General features: G+C 40.5%; 1 protein-coding gene across 13 annotated transcripts in view; it reads left to right on the forward strand.

Annotated features, from left to right (window-relative positions):
* Positions 1 to 23,414, forward strand: part of Cspp1 (centrosome and spindle pole associated protein 1) — a 99,088-nt gene that overhangs the window by 1,772 nt on the left and 73,902 nt on the right. For all 13 annotated transcript variants that reach the window (XR_009058409.1, XM_057790307.1, XM_057790302.1 and 10 more), the window contains exons 2-3: positions 6,532 to 6,640; positions 9,321 to 9,420. Coding sequence is in view for 12 of the 13 variants with exons in the window: in XM_057790307.1 (XP_057646290.1) it covers positions 6,542 to 6,640; positions 9,321 to 9,420 (199 nt within the window). In the remaining variant the exon portion in view is untranslated. The remainder of the gene's footprint in view (positions 1 to 6,531; positions 6,641 to 9,320; positions 9,421 to 23,414) is intronic.

Here is a 23,414-nt window from a genome sequence, read left to right on the forward strand (position 1 = left end):
GGCAATCGCGCAAGGATGCTTGCAGGACCCCCCCCCATGTGGTTTTCAGAAAAGCTTGACTTAACTATTACAAATTTCACACTCTCAGTTTGGTTGTGAGCCGCCATCTCACCAGCCCTCCACACTATCTTTTAAATATTTTGAATGTACTGTGATGTGCCTCCTGAGTAGTAGAAGCGCAAATTCTAATTATTCTTAATAATAAAAATCCCAGAGCCAGATATCAGGGGGTGAAAGCTGAGAGATCAGAGAAGCGGTGCAGCCAGCCACTAGAGAGACCTTTTACATCTACCAATGCTCAGACGGAAGGGGTGATCCTGTTCTCAGACTGTCTCCCCTGACTGCTTTAGGCTGCACCTCAGACTGCATCGTTGGACTGCAAATGTCTCCACCAAACCCCAGACTATAATGCTCAGACTGTGTCTGAGCTCCTGTCTCCTCCCGCCTTAGATTCCTCTCTCCACTCAGCCATATCCCTTCCTGTCTCCACTTTCCTAGTACTGCCTGAACTCTAGTGGCTTAGCTCTGCCCTCTGATCTTCAGACAAGCTTTATTTGTTAAAGCACAAACAAAATATCAGTACAGTTGGACCAAGTGTATTAGCAATTCAGCATAGCCAAAGCTACTTCCTGTCTGCCTGCCACTACTGTTAATGTTTTGATAATAGTTGCTCAAGCTTTAAATGCTTTCATGTATTTATTCACACCCAACTTTGTGTCCTGCTCTCCAGCCTTGTGCTCTTCCTTCAGCAATATATAGCATATACTTTTTAGAAAAACTTGGAGTGATTTGTCAGTCTGGATGTATCTGTAGTCAGTTCATGAGAATGTCATCTGCCAAGGAGGAAAAGACTGAGACCCTTTCTGGATAGAAAGCCCTTCTAGGTGGGTTAATGAGAAGCTTCATCTTTCCCTTTGTCTGCTACAGCTCCCTGCCCTATTTCTCCCTGAGGGTTTGTCCCTAGTCCTTTTCTCTTGCTGTAGAGTCATTTTATGCAGGCCACTGCCTCCTATAGTTTTAATATTTTTTGGTTATGATATTTTTGAGATAGGATCTCACTATATAGCTTAAGCTGTTGTTGACACTTCACCCTACTAATTACTGGGGTTATAAAAGTATGAGCCACCATATCAAACAAAAACCAGCCCCCCCCCCAAGGTGTTGGGGATGGAATCTAGGGTCTCATACCTGCTAGGCAGTGATCTGCTATCCAAGCTACAACCCCAACCCAGTAATAGACATACACACCAAACCCAATATCAACAGCAATAATAATGCTATTTTTTGCGGGGGACAGTGTCTTGCTATATGATATGTTTAGGCTATCCTGGAACTCCATATATAGTTGATGAATGTTCCAGAGATATTTAAATTGTTGACATTTTTACTGAATTCTTTAAAATTATCTCATATTTGCTCCCCAAATCCCAGACTGACTAAAATGTCATTGTGGCAGGGGATATGGTCTAAATATTAGGGCAAGGATCATGTTTTATTTTACCCACCTTCCCCACAAATGTAGCATCTCTTGCAGTCTAGAATAGCACACTGGTTCACACAGAAGTCACGTTCCGTCTCTCATGCTCCCACATTGGGGAGAATATGTGCTCTGTCCTACTTGGGAGAGAGAAGGATAGAGAACATGTTCCCTTATGTTGACTTGGATTATGATAACCAAGAATTGGTAACTAATGATTTAAAACTCACTATACTTTAAATCTAGAGGCTTTCCCTCCCTCCCTTACCCCTTTTTTCTCTTTCTCTTGATTTTTCTTTTCTTTTCTTTTTTTGGTTTTCGAGACAGGGTTTCTCTGTAGCTTTGGAGCCTGTCCTGGAACTAGCTCTTGTGGACCAGTCTGACCTTGAGCTCACAGAGACCCGACTGCTGAGTGCTGGGATTAAAGGTGTGCGCCACCACCGCCTGGCTCTTTTACTTTTTTTGTAGGGGAGGTTAAAGTAGGTCTTTTTTTTTTGTTATTTTGGAAGTGGATTCTGAATCTTAGGCATGCTCAGTACTTGCTCTTTTTGTGAGCTGTGCCTTTTGAAAGGTGAATGTGTAAGTATGTGAAGCCTATGGAAATAGAGTGACAGTAAATTGACCGCTACGGTGACAAGTATCAGATTCCCTGTTACATGTGTGATGCATAAGTTTTTCTTCATAACTCTGTAGTAGTTAGCACTTCCATTTTATAAATGAGGAATCCTAGACATAGCTTAAAGAACATAGCTTGTATTAACCAAAATCGTAAATGATGAACAATGGGTTTCTAGTCCAGGTCTTTTAGCAGAACTATTTTCCTGAAAACTACATACTCTGTTTGTAGCTACTAAGGGAAAGCACCTGATAATAATGCCATGAAAAACGTAATTGTGCATTCTATATAGTGTCTGGACATTGTGAAGTACATTCTATATAGTGTCTGGACATTGTGAAGTACATTCTATATAGTGTCTGGACATTGTGGAGTACATTCTACATAGTGTTTGGACATTGTGGAGTACATTCTATATAGTGTCTGGACATTGTGAAGTACATTCTACATAGTGTCTGGACATTGTGGAGTACATTCTACATAGTGTCTGGACATTGTGGAGTACATTCTATATAGTGTCTGGACATTGTGGAGTACATTCTATATAGTGTCTGGACATTGTGGAGTACATTCTATATAGTGTCTGGACATTGTGAAGTACATTCTATATAGTGTCTGGACATTGTGGAGTACGTTCTATATAGTGTCTGGACATTGTGGAGTACGTTCTATATAGTGTCTGGACATTGTGGAGTACGTTCTATATAGTGTCTGGACATTGTGGAGTACGTTCTAGATAGTGTCTGGACATTGTGGAGTACGTTCTATATAGTGTCTGGACATTGTGGAGTACATTCTATATAGTGTCTGGACATCGTGGAATCCTATTGCTTTCTTTGACCTGATTTAGGGGGTGGAATTTAATTCTTAAATTATAAACATTCTTACAGTGTTTTGTATATAGGTCTTGCCCACCAACTCAGCCCCCATTATCCACTAAATAATTTGTGCACAATTTTGTGACTGAAATGGTCTTCCATAAATTGCTGCACATTTTTAGGAATAATGAGAAAAGCAGACATGACAGCTACAGGTGTTTTATTGTTTAGGCCTTTGGGGTGCCAGGAACTGCTTTGGGGCTCACTATGACATTCTGTTGTTAATAAATTATTGTACAGAATATCAGCATCAGATAACATCATCTTTCTGGGCATAAGAGCTCACCATTCTGTTTGGAAACAGATCCCCAGGACTGTGGCTTCTTTACCAGTTACATTTTAATCTCCTGCTATAGTAAAGATTCATCAGACGTCCTATCATAGACTTTCCCCACTCCTCCATGGCAAAGCTCTGTTTTCTTATACCCTCTCCTAAGTCTCCCAAGTCAAGGTCCAGTCATAGAATTCTTTTCTAATACCCTCTTAATAAGAAGCTCAGGGGTTGCCGTTGGTGTGTGTTTGGTGCATCCATACACCAGTGATGTAGTAAGTGTCTCATCTAGCTTGTTTGACTTCAGGAGTATTCCTGATAATCTTTGGCAAGAGGAAAAAGGTCGTTGGTTAATGTGTATTTTGTTGTGGTTACTGTTACTTAAAGTGAATTTCAGAGCTTGTAACAATGGTGCTAATTACTGTAAGGAGTTAGTCCTCATGCTGATCTCTCTTCAGGTCTTCCCGTTCATCCAGGTAACATTGCCCAGCATTTGCTTGTGGGTTGTCCCCTACCTGCGTTCATTTACTGTAGATTGTCCTAGAATCTTACAATAGTTAATTTTTTCTTTTTTGATGGCATATATTGGGGATTGAGCGCAGAGTCTTGTAAAAGCTAGCAACTGTCCTACCACTGAGTTATATTCCCATCGCTATTACTTTTTAATTTTTGTGTAGTTTATAAGACAGGGCCTCATTCTATATCTCTGGCTGTACTGGAACTTGGCATGTAAACCAGGCTGGAACTGGACTCACAGAGATCCACCCGGCTTCTGAGGACTGGGATTAAAGGTGTGTGTCATCATGCCTAGCCCTATTTTTAAAAATTTTGCAGAGGCTGATGGATCTCTGTGAGTTCAAGGATAGCCTGGTCTACAAAGCAGGTTTCAGGCCAATTAGGGCTACACAGTTTGACCCTCTCTCAAAAACAAAAACACCCCTCCCAAGCCAAAACAAATCCAAAACCAAAAATTTTTTTTTTTTTTTTTTGGTTTTTCGAGACAGGGTTTCTCTGTGGTTTTTGGAGCCTGTCCTGGAACTAGCTCTTGTAGACCAGGCTGGTCTCGAACTCACAGAGATTCGCCTGCCTCTGCCTCCCAAGTGCTGGGATTAAAGGCGTGCGCCACCACTGCCCGGCTCTAAAACCAAAATTTTGAGTGAGTCTTACTAAGTCCTTAAGCTCACTTTAAATTTGCCAGCTTTCTGCCTCAGTCTTGAGTAGGGAGGAGCTGGATTGCAGGTGTGTTCCAGTGTATCTGGGCAAAATACTTAACTCTTTAAGTATCTTTATGTGGTTCATGTCTTTAAATTTGAGTCTTGAAGTTCTAGCTGTCTTTGGGAATTTAAACTTTCCCAAACCAGACAGATTGCTCAGATTTGTGTTTCCAGGGTTCTCTGTGCTCTTCATGTCTCCTATCTTTAGTGATCAGTAGATCTTTCTTGTTACATATTTTGCTACTCATTAAATTTGATGAGGTTTTAGGAAAAAATATATGTTTGAAACATTGTAGTTTTTGTTCAGTATAGTTGTGCACACCTTTAATCTCAGCACTCTGGCGGCACAGATAGGTGGCTCTCTGTAAGTTAAGACCAGCCTGACTATGAAGCGAATTTCTGGCCAGTCAGGCCAGAAAGACCTGTAAGAACAGAAAGACCCTTTCTTAAGAAAAACAAAATTAGCTTCAGTGAAGAAAGTGATCTTTTCAGAAAGTTGTGACTACTCTACACAGAGGCATACAGGTCTTCTGCAGGAAACCACAGCTGTTGCGAGTTCATTAGAGCCCCAGCCATTTCTGGGTTCGGGGGAGGAGGGGCTGCAGAGGGGCACTGACCCTGTGGGTTCTTATTCTGTCAGGAGAGTTGCACAGAGACTGGCGTCTCAGAACAAGGCTTATACTCACGGTTAAGCACCAGGGAAGCAGCATGCAGGGACACTTTAACTGCAGTAAGATACGGAGCTCTGTAGCACCTCAGGGACCTGCGCTTCTTGTCTCATCACAGAGACTGGGTTAGGTTACCCACAGGATCTCCTGCTTCATGCCTCTTTTGGTCTTTTTGTTGTTGTTGCTTTTTGGGGGGATTGGGCAAGCCTCACCATGTAGCCTTGGCTGGCCTGGAACTGAGAGTGCAGAACAGGCTGTCTGGATGAATGAACACTTGCCTCTGCCTCCCAAGTGCTAGGATTGTATCCTGTCACTCCCAGCCTTCCTCATGATTGCCTTTTCTAGCAGTCTCTTCGCCATGTTAGGGCTATGCCTGGGGCGTGTTGCTTTTACTGTTTGAATAAGGCAATGCTGTCCTATGGCTATTTTCTGCATGTGTGTGCCCTTACTATCTGAGAAATCATTGTTTTAGGGCAAGCAAAGCTAGTCAGTTTTAGTGTATCAAATAAAGGCAATAATATTGTTCCTTATTAATAAATTAACTATACATAACACTATTTTAAATAGAACATTTTTGCAGATGTCTGTTATTTTAAAATTTATATTTTGAGACAAGGTTTCTGGGTGTTCTGGAACTTGCTATGTATGCCTCTGCTTCCTAGTACTGGGATTGAAGGCATGTGTCACTGTGCCCAGAAATGTATCTTGGTCACATTTACTCCTCCATTATTCTCTTCCCCCCCACCTACCCAGTTCCTTTTTCCAGATAGTTCTCTTTCCATGTTCATGTCTTTTTTAAAATGACCCAAAGATTTTAATTAAATTTTCTTTTCTTCTTGTTGGTTTTTCGAGACAGGGTTTCTCTGTAGTTTTGGAGCCTGTCCTGGAACTAGCTCTGTAGACCAGGCTGGCCTCGAACTCACAGAGATCCACCTGCTTCTGCCTCCCTAGTGCTGGGATTAAAGGCGTGCCCTATTACTGCCCGACTCAAAATTAATTTAAAATAGTTAGGAAGCAGTTTTTCGGGGGAAAGTGTTTTAAAGATTTAAGTTCTTATTTCCTTTTTGTTTTTGATTGTGTGAATATGGATTATGGTAATGGCTGTTGATTTCTTCTGTTAATAATTTCTTCAGCTTATAATTGTATCAAATGTTTTTCATTGTGAAGTTTTCATGCATGGGTCTATTGACTGCCTTTCTTTTTCTGTACTTTAACCTGTGTTGTCACCTTTTCTGGGAAATTGGAGAGGAAGAGCTAGACAGACATATGGTATTTATGTTCATGTTCCAGGTTGAAGTTCCCAGTGTGACTGAGATGAAATACTCCATGTGGATTAAGATGCTGTCTTAATACTCTACTTAACACTACGATATAGTTGTGCTCACTGAAGACTTCTTTTTTTTTCAGAATCTACAAAATGACAGATAGCTTGGATGAATTTCTTGAAGAGCAGAAAGCGAAAGTGGCCAGAGACAGAGCACAGCTGGAAAGAGACCCGCCTTACATGGAGATGAAGGCAAGATTAGTGGTAGTCTCCCAACGTGTCTATTAAATTGGGTGTGGTGGTGCATGCCTTTAATCCCAGCACTTGGGAGGTCGAGGCAGGTGGATTGCTGTGAGTTCTGTACAGCAAGAATTCTAGGCCAGTCAGAGGTAAATAGTGAGACCTACGTCCCAAACAAACAAACACAACCACCCCCACCCCAACCAACATGAAAAAAACCAACCAAGCACGTTTCACTGAGACTGTCTCTGAAGATTCCAGCAGTGAGACTCTTCCGTCTCATACTTAGTTTGATTAGTATGCCCTTGTTCTGCTTTGGAGAGTCAGACTCTAGACGTGAATTGAGAGATTTTGAGTGCATTTTTGGTGGGATTTCATATCCCATGATATTCTCTTTTGTTGGAGTTCTAATGCTTGATTATGTGTTTTACCAAGATGATTGGGAGTCAGAAGGACCAAACAGAGGTTAAGCAGAACAGGTGTAAAAGCAAGTTCTCAGATTTTTATGTGAAAGAGTATTTCATGATTAAAAAAAGGTTTTAAAATACATATTAGTAAATTTATTGGGGTAATTTATCTTGTACTATATAATGAATCTTTTCTGTCCTGCCAACCAAATAATTATCCCAAATAATTATTATTATTTATTGTTAATTATGAAAGCTTGGCCAGTAGCTTAGGATTGTTCATAATTAACTCTTATAACTTAAATTATGTTTATATTACATTGAAATTACATTTATATTAATCTACATTCTGTCACATGACATTACCTCTTTTTGATCATGTACCTTCTGTTTCCTCTCCGTATCTCCTGGTGTCTTCTCCTCATGTGGTATGCTGCAAGTTACTTGGTGGTAGCACACTCTGAAAGAGCCAGAACCACCCAGGAGGTCTGCTTACGCTTTTCATCTGCATTTATAGTACACAGGACCATGCCCAAAGTGGGTCGATATCTTAAAGGCTATTGGCTGAAGGAGTTCTCTCCCCGAAAATCCTGCCTATTCCTCCTGCCTAACTATTGGCTGTTGAGCTTTTTAGTACGCCAATCATAGCAATATATCTTCACACAGCATACAAATATCTCACCACAGTACTATTTGCTTTTTAAAACATGTATGTTAGCAGTTGTTTCTGAAGAGAAATGTCTGGAAAGTTTTCTTAAATTGTTTTTTATTCTGACATGAGTGATTTATTCGTTTTGCAAATACTAAGATTGTGCTAGGAGCCATCCTGGCTCTGGGAACTCTGCACAGAGGCAGACGGGTGCTATCCCTCAGGACTTAGAGGGTGGTAGCAAGACACCTGCTGTACCATATGTCTCTATAAAATGGCTCGTTCAAGTCATTTCTGGCTTACCTGTTTCCCAGTGTCTCTGTGGTTTAGCATCTGTTCCACATAGAGATAATCTAAGATGTTAATCATGATATTCTCGTCATATATTTTATTTACATAAATCAACATATGAGGGGTAAATATAGATTATGTCATAGCTTTAAAAGGGCATATTGAAATGTTCTGTTTGAGATAAAATCTCTTAACTATAATTTTTCAGGTAGGAAAACTGAGGCATTGGGAAGTTAATGAGACCGAGATGCTAGAGTTGGTAGACACTAGGTGCTTGTTCTTTTAAGCACTGTCAGTGGTTGTTTCCTTCCAAACAGTCTGCTGTGTGCAAGTGGTTACGTCAGGAGCTGGTGTGTGTAGTGTGCACTTCATCTAGTTGTAATATCTTTATCAAGTAGGGCCATTTTGTTTTAGATGTAAACAAAACAAAACTAAAAAGGAGTTAAATATTTTGTTCAGGTAGACAGAGGGATGGATTCAGGTTGGTACCCTCACCTAGTGGCATGGTATGTTCATAGTTATTTGATACTGAGAGTGAGTTTGCATGTTTGAGCATTTTACAGCTTTATTAAAAGATTTTTATGTGCGAGGTCAAGAGTCACTGCTTGTTGAGGCCCTAGAGTCCTTCCCTTGGCATTTCTGGGTCTTTAATCCTGCTCTGTCATTTGTCTTCATAGACCCTCCCTGTCAGAGAAGGGGATATGAATATGTTCTTGTGGATATACCCATGTGTGCAAGTAGGTTTGAGCGTGTGTGGAAGGGAGCCTGATTGTGGAAGGAAGTCTTCCTCGGTTGCTGCCACCTTCCTTTTTGAGATGGGGACCCCCTCACTCAACCTGGAGTTTCTAGAATTTGCTGTGCTGCCTGGCTAATGAACTTCAAGATATCTGTGTGTGTCTCTGATCCCCCAGACACGTTATAGACATGCTGCTGGGCCTGGCTTCCACATGGGTGTTGGGATCCAGACTCCGGTCCTCAGTCTGGCAGAGAGCGCACTTTACCTACCCCACTCTTTACACATCATGTGCTCTAACTAAGTATTACTTCTTTCGTGCCCCCAGCAGTGGACACTAAACTCTATAACAGGAGCTTTCAATTTTGTTTCTGCTCTTATGCTTCTCGTGTTGGCACAGTCCCTGGCATTTCATAGAGACTCCTATTTCTCAGATAATGAGTTAAGTATCAGAACAGTTATTACAGTATGTAAATAATTTTGATTAATTTGTCAAACTTCAGTCTCTCTGCTGTGTATTTTTTTCTAAGTTATTTGGTACATTGAGTATTGAGATAAATTGTACATTTTGTGGTATCCCCCTTTGATTTGTAAATATCATGTCTTTTTCAGGGAAAGGCGGCAGAGAAACTCTCTGAAAACAGTAAACTATTAATCTCTATGGCTAAGGAGAACATACCACCAAACAGCCAGCAGCCCAAGGGATCCTTAGGTATGGTACTCTGTGTGCGGAACTGATTTTAAGATATCCTTAGCAGGGCATGGTGAAAGAGGTTTCTTCAGGACAGAAAGATGTCTTTGGACCTTTATTTTGGGATTTTACACGTGGCAATACAGACTACATATGAAATGTAACTTGGAGAACTTTGTACCCATTTCATTGATACTGTCTGGTTGTGATTGATGGAAATAATATTAGAAAATGTGTGACATACTGAAAATTAGTAACAAAATTTAAAAAAGTTTTGAGTGTGTTTTGTGTGTACATGAGAGAGTCTGCTTTTTGATTAAAAATGGTAGACTCGCTTTGTTTCAGATTTGCAGTATCTGGCAAGATGACTCACCTGGTAAAGATGCTTGCCACCAAGGTCCACATGGTGGTATGCACATACATATACAAATAATTTTAATAAGAAAGAATCAAGGAAGTATATGGTATATGAAAAGTTACTCAGGATCACTTTTTTGTGTGTGTGTGTATGTATGTATGTATGTATGTTTGTGGGTACATGTTCACATGGAGACCAGAGGGGCTATTCTTGGGTGGGGTTCTCAGGACAGAACCACTTTTTTTTTTTTTTTTGAGACAGGGTTTCTGTGTGTAACTTTGGAGCCTGCAACTAGCTCTTATATAGACCATGATGGCCTCGAACTCACAGAGATCTGCCTGCCTCTGCCTCCTGAGTGCTGGATTAAAGGTGTGCGCTACTACCACCAGGCTGAGAGACCCACTTTTTGAGACAGGCTCCCTGTCCGGGAACTGAGCTTGACAATTAGACTGTGCTTGCTGGCCATGCTCCAGAGATTGGATTCCGCTTATTTCTTTTTGGATTCCAAGCAAGCACCACACCCAGTTTTCTACATAGCTGTTAGGGATTGAACTCAGGGCCTCATGCTTACATGGCAAGCTCCGTGGCCCAAAGACCATTCTTCTATTGTTGATGACCAGATTGGAACTATAAAGTTAGTACTTCAGCCATACTATTTATTTATTTATTTATTTATTTATTTATTTATTTATTTATTAATTATGTAAACAATATTCTGTCTGTGTGTATGGCTGCAGGCCAGAAGATGGCACAGATGGTTGTGAGCCACCATGTGGTTGCTGGGAGTTGAACTCAGGACCTTTGGAAGAGCAGGCAATGCTCTTAACCCCTGAGCCATCTCTCCAGCTCCAGCCATACTTATTTTTAAAATTAAGTCTTAGTATGAAGTATTTGGAAACTTTTAAAAAAATATTAGCTTGTTGATAAATTTTAATTTTAAAACACAAGAATATTGTCAACAATATGTATCTTCTGTGATTCATTGATGGTGGTTGAAGTGTGTCCACAAAAGCAAGTTATATGGTAAGTTCATTGGTTCAGCCCGTTTTCACTGGTCTGGTTCGTGGTCACAGTGTAGTCTGTTACTGCCTGCTTTTAGTATGTCACTGGATAGGAAGGGAGCATAGCTAAGAGACGGGGTAGTTAAAGGGCTTTTTAATAAACAACTTAAAGTGATTGCTGTATTATCAGTATCAGATATAGGTAAGTTTGATTCTTGCAAATTATTAGCTAATATGCAACTTTAAGGACATGAGCTATTATGTTTTAGTAAATTTTCTTAATCTCTAAACTCATTAGTTTCTTTATGAAGTAAGTTGGATAATATTGGGGACTGGAGAGATATCTCAGTGGTTAAGAGCATTGGTTGCTCTTGCAGAGGACTCAGGGTCAATTCCCAGCACCCATTTAGTGACTTATAGCTGCCTGCCTGTAAGACCTGTTTCAGAGATCTGTTGCCCTCTGCTTATGTCCTCTGGTACCAGGCACACACATAGTGAACAGACACATATACAGGCAAAACATTCATACAATAAAGATATAAATATAAAATAAGTTGGATTATTTTCTCATTTAAAATTTGTATAAATTAAAATTCTAAGGAATAATTAAAAAATTAATAGTAGATTATTTTAGATACTAAGTCCTTATAGTCAGGCAAAATCACTGAAATTCTGGGCTTACAGCTTGACTGATTGGGCCGTCATGCTTTGTGATGTGGCATGCTTGGTTTTTCCTTACAGTGTGGACATTGTCTCCCAGGGATGTTATGGACAGTATTTAATTATGTATGAAAGGACAATTGATATGTAACTGGGCCATAAATAATAATGTTATCTTGTGTTTTATGTCTTCTGCAAGGGAGTTATTCTATGCTCTTACGTATGAGTAATATTCTAAAACATAGTATTCTGCAGCCTCTGTCTGTCCTCAAATTGGAGTGACTTGGAGTTCTGACTGAGGCTGTTCCTTTTGCTTCATAACTTCCCGAGTGACCGCATCCACTCATAGACCTTTTTTCTTTTCAGACAGTATAAATCTGATTTGAAAATCTGTACTCAAATCTCAGTTTCTTCTGAATCTTATTTCCACCCCACTACTTTTATGAACATTTTGCTTCCTACTGGATGCTTCCGTGTGGATATCATGACCTCTCAAGGTTTTTGATTCTTGCCATCTTCGCAAGCTGCTTCCTCGTTCTTGACTTCCGCTTTCCTTTGCTTGTTACATCAGATAATTAGGAAGGTGCAGTGGCTTTTAATAGACTAAAATTCCTGATGTCAAGTGAGTTTACGTTTCTCTATCCCGCTGGTACTCTTGCCCGCAGGCTTCCTCTCTGAGTGGTGTGCTAACCTCCCAGTGTTCTCTTTCTTTTGTGCAGCTCTCTGATGTCTCTGATGCTGTTTGGTATCTCTTCCAGGAACGAATCTGATATATTAATCTATTAATCTATGTGTCAGACTCTTCAGTGGTTTCTCATTTCCTGGTCTAATTTTAGCTTTCACTGTTGGGTTGGGGTGGACATTTCTGCTGTGGCACTGTGTTTCTGCTAGCTGGCACAATGCTTGGCATGTTCTTTGCTTGGAAAAGATAATTTTGAATGAATGAATGAGTGTTCTTATTCAGTTCTCTTGGGAATATAGAGCTTAATTTAATATAAACCTTTTAAGATTTTTCAACTAAAATAACTATATTGATTTACACTGAATACTGATGAATGCTATACAACTTTGTCTTGGCTAGGGTTACTATTGCCGTTATAAAATACAATGACCAAAAGCACTTGGGGAGGAAAGGGTTTATTTGGCTTACATATCATGAATCACAGTCCATTGAGGGAAGCTAAGGCAGGAACTCAAACAGATCAAGAACGTGGAGGCAGGAGCTGATGCAGGGAGGACTGCTTACTGGCTTGCTCCGCCTCCTTTCTTGTAGAACGCAGGACAACTAGCCCAGGGTAGCCCTACCACAGTGGGCTGTGCCCTCCCCATTAATTAAGAAAATGCTCTACAGGCCTGATCTTATGGAGGCATTCTTTTCAACTGTGGTCTCCACCCCTCAGATGACTTTAACTTGGGTCAGATTGACATAAAACGAGCCAGCTCCAGTTTATCTTGTTTATTGGCTGAGAGAGGCAGGAACAGGATTGATGTACGGTGGCGAACAGTGAGGAGAAGCCGCCTCAGATGATTGCCACATCCATGGCTGTTTTGCCTGTGTGACAAAATGCCTCTTAGGTGGTGGCCGTCTCAAAATGAGAGGCTCGTGTTTTTCGGAGCTTGGCTCCCGGTGGTTTTCTGGTAGTTTGCTCGAATTGAGGTGCCTGATTAGCCTCAACGATCTCGTTCATTTTGTTTTTGGCGATGGTTTTTTGTATTGACTTTGTTTTTGTTTTATTTTTTATTTTTTATTTTTTTTGCTTTTCTTTCCTCTTTCTTTTTATTTATTTATTTATTTATTTATTTATTTTTTTATTCTTTTTTAATTAAAATTTCCAACTGCTCCCCGTTTCCCATTCCCCTCCCCCTCCTCCCACACATTTGTTTTATTTTTTTTGACAAAAACTTAATCTGTTTAAGGAATCAGAAAGCATTTTCAACGGCTCCTTGAATATGGAGGAACTAATGTGTCAGTTCCCTCCCTTGATTTAGGCCATTAATGTTATGATTAAAACTCCAGTTTGCTCTCTGGGGGAATTTATAGATACCCTAGAACAGAAAGAGCTCATGATAGGAGATTTGGTAGAAGATGGGTAAATTATGAAGGAAAATGTATGGAATGGCATGAGTTACCATTTATGGAGAGGCTAGCCAGAATAAGAAACCCCTGGTGCATTTTAGATAGGAAAGAAAGGCAGGCTATTCTTGATAACATGAAGTCAGTCATTCAATATTGGAACAAACCCTGGGGGTGAAATCCTGAAGAATGGTGTTTGGGTTACCTTGGTTACCTTGAGGGCAGACATGATTTAGGGCCATGAGAAAGCACAGTTAGTTAGTGGTGTGAGACGAATTTCAAAGAAAAGCTTTGCCCACCTGGCCCTGACCACAAGACTTGCTAAAAATAATTAATTGTTTGTAATCATTTTTCTATGAAAACTTTTATGTCTGCCAACTTCCTTCTGTAATCTCTTAAAAGTGATGCTTGAATTTTGGTAAAGTTGCAGCAGATTCAAATCTCATTAGAGTTGTGTCTGTCTGTCATTCGCCGAATCCTGGGTTCTCCTAAGCCTTCACCCCTGTTCTCCCTCGGTCTTCCATCTCCAAGAGAGTCAGTCCGCGACAGGTGGCGCCCGAACAGGGACTTGAAGGACAGGTAATCTTTTCCCTTCTTTCTTTTCTTTACAGGACCCACTGAGCTATATAACTGGCCCCTCAACACATTTTCTCCTTGGTTTTTAACTACATTTATTAGTGTGTGTGTGTGTGTGTATGAAATGTGGACACGAGACTCTGGGCATCTGTGTGAAGATCAGGGACTGTTTTCACTAAATTGAATTCTCCCTCCCCATGGGATCCAGGAACTGAAGGAGGTCATCAGACTTTTTGGGTAATGGATTTTTACTTGCTGAACCATCTCACTGTTCCTTGAATAATTGGCTGCTTTTATTGCTTCTTTCAGGAATTATCTTTTAGTTTATTAACCCATTTATTGATTAGATGGTCTGCTCTTTTGATGGGTTTACGTTTTGGCAGTTGTTTCTATACCCTGGATACTCATCCTTTGGTGTGTCACTGGCAAAGGTTTCTTCCTTTTGTAGGCTGTCTCGTCGCTCTGCTGATTACTTTCTTGCCTGTGCAGTAGCTTTTGTGATCCCATCATCCCATTTGCCACTTGTTGGATTACTGCTGAGCTATTGGAGTAGTTGTGTGCAGGAAATTCTTGCCTGTGCTCTATCCTGACGTGTTTTTCCTATGTTTTCCTTTAGACTTAAGTGTTCCAGGTCATATATTATGTTTCAGGTCATATATTAAAAATGAATCTCTGATTCACTTTTAAATTGATTTCTTTGTGCAGGATGAGAGAGATGGATTTGGTTTCATTTGTCTGTGTGTGAAAACCTGATTTTAGGGCTGGAGAGATGGCTCAGTGGTTAAGAGCATTGCCTGCTCTCCCAAAGGTCCTGAGTTCATTCCCAGCAACCACATGGTGGCTCACAACCATCTGTAAAAGAGGTCTGGCGCCCTCTTCTGGCCTTCAGGCATACACACAGACAAAATATTGTATACATAATAAATAAATAAATAAAATATATATATATATATAAAAGAAAACCTGATTTTACCAACACCAGTTGTTAAAGAGGCTTCCCTTCTCCAGTGTGTGTGTGTGTGTGTGTGTGTGTGTGTGTGTGTGTGTGTGTTAACAGCTTTGTCAAAAATTAGGTAGTTGCAGTTCTATGGATTTATTTTTGGGTGCTCTATTCTAGTCCATTGTTGTGCTGTGCCTCATCCCCCTGTGTGTTTGTGTGCCTATGCATTTATGCATGCATGTATGCAACTGCTACACTTTATTAGTCTTTACCTTTCCCCCCTCTTTTTAGAAGGCAGGCTCTTACTATATAGCCCACCTGCCTCTGTCTTTTGAGTACTATCACACCTAACAAATAATCTCACAAAATTTGGTTTTTAAATTTTATGTGTTTACATACACTGTGTGTGTGCAGATTCCTGTGGAGCTGTGGAGGCCAAAACAATGGGTCAGTTCCCCCCAGGCTGAAGCTATAGGCAGTTGGGAGCTGTTGATGTGGGTGCTGGGAACTAAACTTGGGTCCTCTGGAAGAGCGGCAAGTACTCTTAACTACTGACCCATCTCTCCGTTCCTCTTTATCATACTTTTATTTAGATGGGACTCTCTCTCACTGAATGGAGCCTGCTGATTTGGCTAGTGGCTGGGTAGCAAACCTGAAGGATTCTTATTTCTCTTCCTCTTTTGTGTTGGATATCAGGTACTCATTGCTCTTTTTCCCCCCTTATGCTGGAAAGGCAGGTGCTTTATTGTTGAGCAATTTCCTCAGCTTCTATAAGTCTGTTTTTGTGCCACTTTTGTTACTATGGCTCAGTAAAAGAATTTTTTTCTTTTTCTTCTCTCTCTCTCTTTCCTTCCCTTTTCCCTTCGCTTTTCCCTTCCCTGAGACAGGGTTTCTCTGTGTAGCCTTGACCCTCCAGAAACTTGCTGTGTAGACCTGGCTGGCCTTGAACTCAATAGAAATCTGCCTGCCTCCGCAGGAGTTTGGGATTAAAGAGTGGCTGCCACTGCCATTGCTATGGTCAGTAATATAATTTAAGATCAGGTTTTATATTCTTCCAACATGACTCTTTCAACTAAGGATCGTTTTAGCTATTCGAGACCTTTTCCTTTAAATATGAATTTTAACTTTTTTTTCTGAGACAATGTCTTTAGGTTTGGTATGGATTGCATTGAATCTGTAGATTGTAGTTGTTGGTATTTTTCTGCTCTTTGACTCTTTACCCTTTTGGCTCTTTTCTCTTTTGGGGGCCCGCCAAATAAGTCACTTAGCTCCCAAATAAATCACACACGGAGGCTTGTTATTACTTATAAATGCCTGCTTTTAGTCTGGTTTGTTGCTAGCCAGCTTTTCTTAACTTAAATTATCCCATCTACCTTTTGCCTCTGGGCTTTTACCTTCTCTTCAGTATATCTTACTTTCCTTCATGCTCCGTGTCTGGCTGGGTGGCTGAGTGGCTGGCTGCTGGCCCCTGGCCCCTGGCCCCTGATGTCCTCCTCTCCTGATGTTTCTTGCTCCTCTTTTTTTTTCTAGATTTCTCCTTCTGTTTATACTCTATGCCTGCTAGCCCCACATATCCTGCCTCACTATTGGCTATTCAGCTCTTTATTAGACCATCAGGTGTTTTAGACAGGCAAAGAATCACAGCTTCACAGAGTTAAACAAATGCTGCATGAACAAAAGTCACATACCTAAAAATAATATTCTTCATCAATAGATGGTTTGGGTAATACAGCCATTTTCCACAATAGTGTTGGCTATTTTAATTTTCTTTATTCAGTGTCTAAAGTTTTCTTATGTTGAGACCTATTCTTTCTATTCCTAATTTCTTTAGGGCTTTTTATTATCAAGGGATGTTGAATTTTGTAAAAAGCCCTCACTGCATTGATGGAGGTGGTTATATAATTTCTGTCCTTAAGCCAATTGATATGTTGAATTACATTTAGGATCTGTATATGTTGAATTACATTTATATGTTGAATTACATTTAGGATCTGTATATGTTTTTTTTTGTTTTCTTTTTAAATATTTATTTATTTATTATGTATACAATATTCTGTCTGTGTGTATGCCTGCAGGCCAGAAGAGGGCACCAGACCCCATTACAGATGGTTGTGAGCCACCATGTGGTTGCTGGGAATTGAACTCAGGACCTTTGGAAGAGCAGACAATGCTCTTAACCTCTGAGCCATCTCTCCAGCCCCTAGGATCTGTATATGTTGAATTACATTTAGGATCTGTATATGTTGAATTACATTTAGCATCTGTATATGTTGAGTTACATTTAGGATCTGTATATGTTGAATTACATTTAGGATCTGTATATGTTGAATTACATTTAGGATCTGTATATGCTGAACTCACCTTGCATCCCCGAAGTGAAATCAGATTGCTCATTGTCCTAGATTGCTTTCTATTGCTGAAATAAAACAACCTGAGGAGGAAAGAGATTTTTTTCAGTCTACATACAGCTTATAGTCCACCCTGATGAGAAGGAACTGGAGGCGGAAACTGAAGCGGAATCCTGAAGGAGTAGTACTGGTGTCATCCTCTCGATGGCTTCTTCAGCTGGGCTTGTTAACCCAGGACTTTGTTTGGACTGCCAACTCCAAATAATGACACAGAGACTTCTTATTAATTATGAAAGCTTGGCATTAGCTTAGGCTTGTTCCCAACTAGTTCTTACAACTTCAGCTTGTTCTGTTAATCTACGTTCTGCCACGTGGCTCCTTACCTCTGCTCAGTGCCCTCATCCCACTTGGTCCAGTGTCTGGATTGCAAATTCCCACTCAGATTTTAACCCAGAGTTTCTGTCTCTTCCCTGAAGTCTGACTATCCTCTTCTGCCTAGCTATTGGCTGTTCAACTCTATTAAACTCATCAGAAGGCGCCTTGACAGAGACACAACTTCACAGTGTACAAAAAGATTATTATAACTTATCCTCACACAGGACCCTTTTCCATGGGTGGCACCTCCCACAGTGGGCTGGGCCCTTCCCACATCAGTTATTAATCAAGTAAATGCCCCATGGACTTCAGGCCAGTCTGATAGATACATTTTCTCAATTTAGATACCCTCTTCATAGATGACTCTAGCTTACATCAAATTGATGAGAAATTAATCAGCCCAGTTATGGTGTATATGATCTTAATGTGTTCTTGAGTTTTATTTGCAAGAATGTTTATATCCATGCTCATCAGGAAAATTGATCCGTAGTTCCGTAGTTTTCTTTTGTGTTCTTAACTGATTTTGGCATCAGAGTAATACTCCCTTCAAAAAATGAGTTTCAGCCGGGTGGTGGTGGCGCATGCCTTTAATCCCAGCACTCGGGAGGCAGAGGCAGGCGGATTCTACAAGAGCTAGTTCCGGGACGGGCACCAAAACTACAGAGAAACCCTGTCTCGAAAAACCAAAAAAAAAAAAAAAAAAAAAAAGTTTCATACTGTTCCTTCTGTTTCTGTCTTAGGGGAAAGTTTGAGGGGCGTTGTTATCAGCATGGCAGAGTTTGGTAGTGAAATTATTTGGTTGTGGACTCTTCATTGGGACTGTCTCTGAAAATTATAGATTTAATTAAGTTGTATCTTGATTTAGGTTTGGCAGGTTGTCTGTGTGTTGGAATTTATACACTTTCTTCTTTTTTCTTTACAGATTTTTCAACTTTTTGTGAAAATGTTTTTTTCATAATACATCCTAGTGACTGAATTTCATTGGAATCCATACCATAGTAACCTCTACTTTATCATCTTTAATTTTATTAACTTGATTCTTTTCTCTCTTTTGGTTAAATTGGCTAGGGATTTGTTGGTTTCATTTTCTTTTTTAAAGAACCAAGTTTTTTCTTGCTCAAGTCTGTGTATTTTTTTTTAGTCTTTATTTCACTAATTTACATGTGGCTTTATATTATTTATTATCTACTGTTTCTCAGTTTGGATTGTTCTCATTTATCTAAAACCTTGAAATAGATCAATTTATCATTTGAGATCTATTTATTTGAAAAATAATTATTGTATACATGTCTAACAATCTGTGTGGGCATGAATTAACTGGAAAGACTGCAAATCTGTAAAACTTCATGACCTTACTCAAATAGCTTAAAATTTTACTGCTACTATCTTAATCCTTTTCTGCTGATTACTGTTTTAAAACACATTTATACTTGGCAACCAAAACACCTCATTCGGTAACCCAGACCCAAAAACAAATATGGTATGTACTCACTCATAAGTGGATACTAGTCATAAACAAAGGGCAACGAGCCTATAGTTCAGGATCCTAGAGAAACTAAGTAATAAGGTGAACCCAAAGAAAAGCATAATATAGACCCACCTGGAAATTAGAATCAGACAAAAATTTGGGAGCAGGAGGGCAGAGAGTAGAAGGAAGGGGAGAAGGGGGGTTAAAAAGAACTTGAGGGAATGGGATAGCTGAGATGGAGGAAGGACAGATATGAGAGCAAGGAAAGAGATATCTTGATTGAGGGAGCCATTATGGAATTAGCAAGAAACCTGGCTCTAGAAAAATGCCCAAGAACCCACAGGGATGACCTCAGCTAAGACCCTAAGCAATAGAGGAAAGGGTGTCTGAATTGACCTTACCCTGTAGTCAGACTGATGACTATCTTAAATATCACCATAGAACCTTTGTCCAACAACAGATGGAAACAGAAGCAATGACCCACATTAGAGCACAGGACTGAGCTCCCAAGATCCAGTTGAAGAGTGGAAGGAGTGAGAGTACGAGCAAGGAAGTCAAGACCGTGAGGGGGTCATCCACTGAGACAGTTTGCTTGAGCTAATGGGAGCTCGCCAACTCCAACTGGACTGGGAGTGAGCGAGCATGGGAACAAGCAAGCCCCTCTGAAGGGGGTGACAGCTGGGCAGACTGAGGGGCACTGACAGTGACACTGGGACGTGTCTCTACTGCATGTACCGCTTCATGGGATCCTATTCCCTATGGATGTAAACCTTGCTCAACCTAGGTGAAGAAGGGAGGGCCTTGGATTTTCCACAGGGCGGGGTGCATGGCACTCCCTTAGGGTTGGAGGGTTGAGGGGGAGGGTCTGTGGAGGGAGAGGGAGGGGACTAGAACAGGGGAGGGAGTGGAAATTTGGATTGATATTTTTTTAAGTAATAATAAAAACGAAAGAAAGAAAGAAAATTTACTGCTAGGTAAGTAGAGACAGTGTTTTACCACAGCACCAAGAGGGTAGAAACAGGATGAGAGTTCAAGGTTGTCCTTGCCTATATAGAGAGTTTCAGGCCAGTCTTGGCTACATGAGACCCAAGCTCTAAATAAACCAAAAAACAATAGAACATATTGTGCTGGTTTGTTTTTATCATTTGTTTTACATAACCTAGAGTTTCCTGGGAAGAGGGAACTTCAGTTGAGGAATTGCCTTGCTCAGATTTGCCTGTGGCCAGTGTCTGAGGAATTGCCTGTGTTGATTGACGTGAGAAGTCCCAGCCCACTGTGGGCGTGGGCTGTGAAGGAAAGCCAGCTGAACAGCAGTCAGTGGGCAGCACTCCTCCATCCTTCAGTTCCTGCTAGAGTTTCTGCACTGACTTCCTTCTCAGAGATAGTTACCTGGAAGTGTGAACAGGAACTCTTTCCTCTTCCAAGTTGCTTTTGGTCATGGTAATAAAATATTCTGACCAAAACAACTTAATTCTGTGGCCCAGTTCATAGAATTCCTTGCATGATTTCATCTTGCTTTTCTTATGTCTTTGGCAAAGCCTCTAATGGTGAAATCCAATCTTTTGTGTGTGTCAGCTGTACATCTGAATTAGAGTGAATAAAACTTAAATAGCAATAGAGTTATTTAAAAAATTTACTGATTTTTTTTTTAAATTTCATATATGTACTGCTGGGCGGTGGTGGCGCACACCTTTAATCCCAGCACTCGGGATGCAGAGGCAGGCGGATCTCTGTGAGTTCGAGACCAGCCTGGTCTACAGAGCAAGTTCCAGGACAGGCTCCAAAGCCACAGAGAAACCCTGTCTCAAAAAACCAAAACTTTTAGAGAATTGTTTGTTTTCTGTATCTAATTCCCCTCTTCAGGTTTAATCAGGCTTTCTGTTTTATTGCTCAACCACAGAGTTCAAGTCACTAATAATCCAAACACAACCACATTTAATGGTTGTTTCTGAAATTTAATTAAAAAATATTATCATGTTTATGAAGTATTTTCTCACTTCTTCCATGATCTGTTTTCGCTTGGTGCGGTAGGCCCACTTTTGTTTTTTCTCTTCTGTTCGTAGTCCCTCCTTGTGCAGAAAACTGTTGATGTCGTAGACCTTGAACTGCTTGTCCTTAGAAAGTTTTCTTTTAAGGTTGGCCTGGGCTTGAACTTAACCACACTTGTGTAAAACTACTGGTAAAAGATGAGAATGGCTCGTTGTGCCCCCGTGAGTGTCAAACACATGCATGCTATTTTCTTTCTCTTGGGAAACCTAGAATCTTGGTCATTTTTATAAAATCTTGGGCATTGATTTTTTTTTTAAATATTTATTTATTTATTATGTATATAATATTCTGTCTGTGTGCATGTCTGCAGGCCAGAAGAGGGCGCCAGACCTCTTTACAGATGGTTGTGAGCCACCATGTGGTTGTCAGGAATTGAACTCAGGACCTTTGGAAGAGCAGGCAATGCTCTTAACCACTGAGCCATCTCTCCTACCCGGGCATTGATTTTCTAACAGCTTCCTGGGAAATAGCACTTATGTGTGTTGTCACAACTGCAGTTGAAGGGACTACTGTGTTGTGTGACCCCATCTGGGAGGAGCCCTTTGCAGCTGGCGCCCAGTTTCTGCTGGATTTAGCTGCATACTTCTCTTCCTATTGCTAATTTTGGTTTTCATCTTTTTACTATAACAAAGTATAGTTGTTCCGCCTGCTGTGGATTCTGCTCAGTTCTCAAGCTTGAGGTGCTCTTAGGATACTCTCAGCGTTCTCTTGTCTTTGTTCTTTTTTTGGTTTCTCTCTAGTTCCCAACCCCTGAGCAGGAATGCATTGTGTATCTGAAGTTCACGGGTGATTTTTAGATGACATTTCTAGAAATCATGCTTGGTGTGGGAAGTCTTCTGTATATGTGTTGCTTTTTTTTTTTTTTTTTTTTGGTTTTTCGAGACAGGGTTTCTCTGCGGTTTTGGAGCCTGTCCTGGAACTAGCTCTTGTAGACCAGGCTGGTCTCGAACTCACAGAGATCCACCTGCCTCTGCCTCCCGAGTGCTGGGATTAAAGGCGTGCGCCACCACCGCCCGGCTTATGTGTTGCTCTTATTGGTTAATAAAGAAGCTGTTTTTGGCCAGTGGCTTAACAGAACATAGCCAGGATGGAAGAGATCTATAGAGAGAGTAGGCAGAGTCAATGAGAAACCTTGTAGTTGCCCGCAGGAGACTCCTCCACTGGAGCCCACTGGAACCTTGCTGGTAAGCCACGGTCATGTGGAGCTACACTGGTTAATAGAAATGGGTTAATTTAAGATATAAGAGTTAGCCAGAACTATGCTTAAGCTATTGGCCAAACAGTATTGCAATTAATACAGTTTCTGTGTGTTTATTGTGGGACTGGGCCCTACAGAAACTTCCTTCAACAATCCCTGATTCTTAAAAATGCCACAAGTCAGCATTTCAGCTTTCAATATAAATGATTTATCTGTACCTACCTACCTACCTACCTACCTACCTACCTACCTACCTACCTACCTACCTACCTATGTTCTGAAGTTACCAGTTTGGAAATCTACAAAGCAAAAGGATTACAGTGTGCTGAATAAAGTTAAGTGATTTTATGATTGTTCATAGAACCTACGTGGTTGACTTTGTTCTTATGTTTTTGAGGGTCTTACTGCGTTGCTCGTGGTGTTGAACTTGTGATTTGTCTTGGGACCCATTGATGAGCTTCTCTATGCTTGACTGATTTTAACATGCCTGACTTTAAAAACAAAATTCAAAATAATTATGGAAATTTGGAAAAGAAATATTATTCAAAAGACAAAGTACATGTTTTCTCACTTAAAAAGACTATAAGAAAAGGAGTGGTAGAAGAATTTTATATTGTTCTAAAATTCAGATTATGGCAAAATGGCGGGGCTATAAAGATTTAGATTAGCAAAGGAAGGTTACCGATGCCAGCCAGCGACCCTCAGTTTCTTGTGGCACACTCAGTGTTGGTTACCTTACTGCAGATGCGACGCTGGCGCTCTCCATCCTGGGTCGTTAGTCCAGTGGCTCTTTGCAGGAGCAGCTCTGTAGCCGAGACTTTGGCAGTTCATGTCTGCAGAGGCTTGGAATCACCACTATGATTTATCTTGGTTGTTAACGTGAAAGGAAGGAAATGCTCTATGGGAATTTGAACAGTGTTTATTCTGAGCACTTTCTTAGAAGGTAAATTAATTTAAGAATGGTGGTA

The sequence above is a fragment of the Chionomys nivalis genome, chromosome 16 (genome assembly GCF_950005125.1).
Source record: "Chionomys nivalis chromosome 16, mChiNiv1.1, whole genome shotgun sequence".
Lineage (NCBI taxonomy): Eukaryota > Metazoa > Chordata > Mammalia > Rodentia > Cricetidae > Chionomys > Chionomys nivalis.